This window comes from Micropterus dolomieu, unplaced genomic scaffold (genome assembly GCF_021292245.1).
Source record: "Micropterus dolomieu isolate WLL.071019.BEF.003 ecotype Adirondacks unplaced genomic scaffold, ASM2129224v1 contig_13986, whole genome shotgun sequence".
In the NCBI taxonomy this organism is placed as follows: Eukaryota; Metazoa; Chordata; class Actinopteri; order Centrarchiformes; family Centrarchidae; genus Micropterus; species Micropterus dolomieu.
In genome coordinates, this window is record NW_025742972.1 from 1 (window position 1) to 3,783 (window position 3,783).

General features: G+C 37.9%; 1 protein-coding gene across 1 annotated transcript; it reads left to right on the forward strand.

The window, feature by feature from the left end:
* Positions 1-1,235: 1,235 nt before the first annotated feature.
* LOC123966682 (CD209 antigen-like protein A) lies at positions 1,236-3,776 on the forward strand. Its single transcript, XM_046042818.1, has 4 exons — positions 1,236-1,330; positions 1,534-1,684; positions 2,915-3,036; positions 3,305-3,776. The coding sequence occupies exons 1-4, from the start codon at positions 1,236-1,238 to the stop codon at positions 3,432-3,434; spliced, it is 498 nt and encodes a 165-aa protein (XP_045898774.1). The 3' UTR covers positions 3,435-3,776.
* The last annotated feature ends 7 nt before the right edge of the window (positions 3,777-3,783 follow it).

The following is a 3,783-nucleotide window of genomic DNA, read 5'->3' on the forward strand; positions in this document are numbered from 1 at the left end:
AGAGCTGCTGCATTTTGTCTTGGAGTGCTGTGCTTTCTGACCATAACTGGAATCATCCTCCTATACATACGTTGTAAGATAAAATACACCCCACAACTACTGACAACCAAATACTGAACCTGTTCACAATGCAGAAAAACTGCTGCAACTGGTCTATGAAGCACATTTATTAAATGTTTTCCACCAAAGTTTGCTCAGTTACACTAAAATGTACTTTCCAGTTCTCCACAACCAGATCTAAGGCTGCGTTCAGACTGCAGGCCAAAGTGACCCAAATCTGATTTTTGCTCATATGTGACCCAAATCTGATTTTTGCTCATATGTGACTCAGATCTGATCTTTTTATGACAGTGGATAGGTTCTGTTTTGTTTGTTCATCTTCAAATAAAACTGACCTGCCATATGCACGCTGAAAGAGTTATCTGTGTAAAAGTACATTCTAACTTTCAGCTGAAGCTATTATGAGAATTCAGAAGTCTGAGTTAGAAAAATCAAGAACATTTTTCTAAAAACACATGAACTTTGGAAGGAAAACCTTCAATTTGTGTAACTCAGACTAATGAAGCTTCATTCTAGCTTTGCCTGTACCTAAAACATTTGTTCACGCGACAAAGACTGAAGATTTTATGTCCCATTTTGTTTACACTGCAGTCAAGGTAGGAGGGGAAAAACTTCAGAGCCATTAACAAAACAATCATTTTATTGATCAAATGGCATGTGAGTCTGGAGCTATTCTTTATGGCAGCTGAATATACCGCATTCAGGATGTACCCTTTCACGCCATTTAAGCACAGTTACTTGACTGTGTTGATCTGCATTTTGGTTCTTCATCACACTTGATACATGAGCGAGTCAGTTATCCAGTTGTTACAACATCTCCACATACACGGCAGGTTAAAGGACACTAAATAACTAAATTATGGTTTGAATTAGAGGGATTTTAATTATGCAGAGAAAGTAACTAAATTGTCTTTAGTTTATAGTGAATGAGTTGGTGTTGTTGAGGTGTTTCTTATGTTGTTTCTCAACAGTCACTTTGGAAAAAGACCAGCAGCAGACCAGATACGACAAACTGAACAAGAACTACAGCGAGCAGCAGGGACAAATTTTAGGTGAGAAAGGTTTAAAAACAAATAAGCAAATACTGTAATACATAGGATCGAACTTCACACTGGTTATCAAGCATAAATATTTTTATATGGTCTTACTCTTTTATCTATTACGGTTTTCTAAAGATGAACATCAGTCAGTTACAGAGCAGTTACGAGACACTGAGTGAAAATCAGGATGAAGTAAAGCGGCTGAAGGACAAAATTAAAGGTGTTGAACGGTGAACACCAACATCACACCATTACTTTGAATTATAGTTCTTTTATCTTTTATTTCTGTTACAAATCAGATACAAAACCTGAGTGTATTTATAGAGTAAACAACAAGTGGCAGGCAAAAAAGATATTTAAGAAGAAAGTCAAACAACAAGTTTTATCAATTTAACAATGAATGACATGAAATCCATCTTTTAACACTCATTTGACATGAAGAGAAGTGTTGTCCTGAAGGATGGAAGAGATTCAGATTCAGCTGGTACTTTAAATCCAACGAGAAGAAAACTTGGTATGAGAGCAGAAGTGACTGTCAAAGTAAAGGAGCAGATCTGGTGATCATAAACAACGAAGAGGAACAGGTGAGTGTGTTTGTTACTGAGTGTGTGATCTTAGATGTAGCTGCCAGTGATCTGTTACTTCTGTTTTTGACCTGCAGCCAGTCGGCTTCCTATGACGACGCATTGCCACAAATATATATTCTATATGGACACGTAAAGTTCAGACCACAGTGTAAAAGCTCTCTAGCTCTGTGTGTATGTGCTCCTCTCTGTATCTGACTGCCTGGGCTCAACAGAAGGACCTGAGTGTGTGTAAGCAAGCATTTGTGCTGTTGGGCAGAGGTAGGACACACAGCAGAGTGAGGGAGCACAGTAAGACAGTGCACAGTAAGAACGCCCTGTCTCTAGCACACAGCACAAAAGACACCAGCTCACCAGGACATTCCACAAAGTCAGGTTATGGTTGAGATATTATGATCAGCAGTAAGCACGCCAAGGCCACAGAGAGGGGGAGCAGCGTAGCCGGGCCGAGAACGCAACAGTCAGTGAAATAAAAGTGACAATCCACCAAAATGCTGAAAGGTCAGAAGATGATAAGAGACACCAAATATCTGGGGATTTCCACAGATCCAGGAGCAGCAGGAAAGAGAGCCAAGAGGTGATGTAATGCTTAGAAACAGAGCTATAAAAGGAGGTCCAAAACAAGGTGAAAATCACTTGTTACATGGCTTCATGTCAACTCGGGTCTCTGTTCTGGTAACAGAATGGGACTCTACTTTGCATCCATCTCTGAACCTCTCCGCTGAAACTTTTCTTTTCTAACTGCTGTCTATTTTTGTTGAAAATAAACATGTTGGTAAAAGTTCAAGTCTTGATTTTTTTTTTTTTTTACACAGCACTGTCTTCAGTGAATTTAAAAAGATACGTTGCTTTTTGTAGGATCAATAGATTTGAAAAGTACTTTTTACTTTTGATACTTATGAACTTTTAAATCCAGGTACTTTTTCACTTTTACTTGACTAATATTTTACTGGATGACTTTTATTTGAGTAACATTTTAGTGTGGTATCTGTACTTTTACTTAAGTAGGAACATTTAGTACTTTTCCCACCACTGAACAATGGTTATTCTACAAGAGGAGCTGAATTCCATCAGTCCTCTGAGTGTTTCTGATTTATGCACCACTGATGAACTGAAAAGTTGCCACAGATTTTCTTTTTCCTTCAGACTTTTCAGACATCACACATGTACCACAATAGAATTACTGAATTATGAACAGAGAAATGATTATTGTCTCTTGTCAACTACTAGAAATGTGTCACTGAGCTGAACAAGGATGGAGACTCCTGGATTGGTCTACAGGCCACAGAATGGACACAAACAGGATCGAAATGGAAATGGAAATGGGTGGACGACTCACCGCTGACACTAGAGTGAGACGCTTTTAAAGTTAAAGTTTCCATCACAATTCATTTTGTTACTAAAAGAAGTTTGTTTTTTTAATTAGATGAAAATAAATGAAAAAAATATTAATTCACATTATATTAATTTACAAAGCTGAATTATGTGTTAAACATGTTATTAAAAATGTAATTGTCATTTATGGTAATAATAAAAAAAACATAAGTGAAATCCAACAGATTACTTCAAATTGAAAATAATCTAAAAATAAAGAGTGACAACATTTTATTTCTCCTACAGGTTCTGGGCAACAGGACACCCGCACAGCAACAAATACGCTGCAGCATTCTGCAATAAACAAGGAAAATGGACGAGCGGATATAATAAGAAGAACTGGATCTGTGAGAAAGAGCTTTCCTGTTTATCTTGAGGACAGAGGGTGTGTAGTGTTGGGATCAACTTTGTCAAATCAGACCAACTCACATTTTACATTTCTTCAGTTGTTCATTCTGTGTTGCATCCTGAACAACCTGGATTACATAGATATTGTTCCTCTGCCCTACACAGTGAACAGTCTGGTTGGAAGTCAGCCACACAACTACATGTGCACTTACCCTCTCTGCAGAGAGGGATATTACAACAGCCTGTTTTCAAAAAGCCTAAGATGTCACATACATGACAACAAGGGGAAAGACGGCTCCTTTCTGTTTCAGTGTTATTTAAGCCATTATCATAAAGGACAAACCTCATAGGCTTCTTCCACAGACCACTTACTGATG

What these genes read in the sequence shown, in the direction of transcription:
- LOC123966682 (XM_046042818.1), top strand. Translation starts at nt 1,236, where the DNA reads ATGAACATCAGTCAGTTACAGAGCAGTTACGAGACACTGAGTGAAAAT. An exon ending in TAAACAACGAAGAGGAACAG is followed by an intron (nt 1,685 to 2,914) that starts GTGAGTGTGTTT and finishes GTCAACTACTAG; the next exon opens with AAATGTGTCACTGAGCTGAA. An exon ending in GACTCACCGCTGACACTAGA is followed by an intron (nt 3,037 to 3,304) that starts GTGAGACGCTTT and finishes TTTCTCCTACAG; the next exon opens with GTTCTGGGCAACAGGACACC.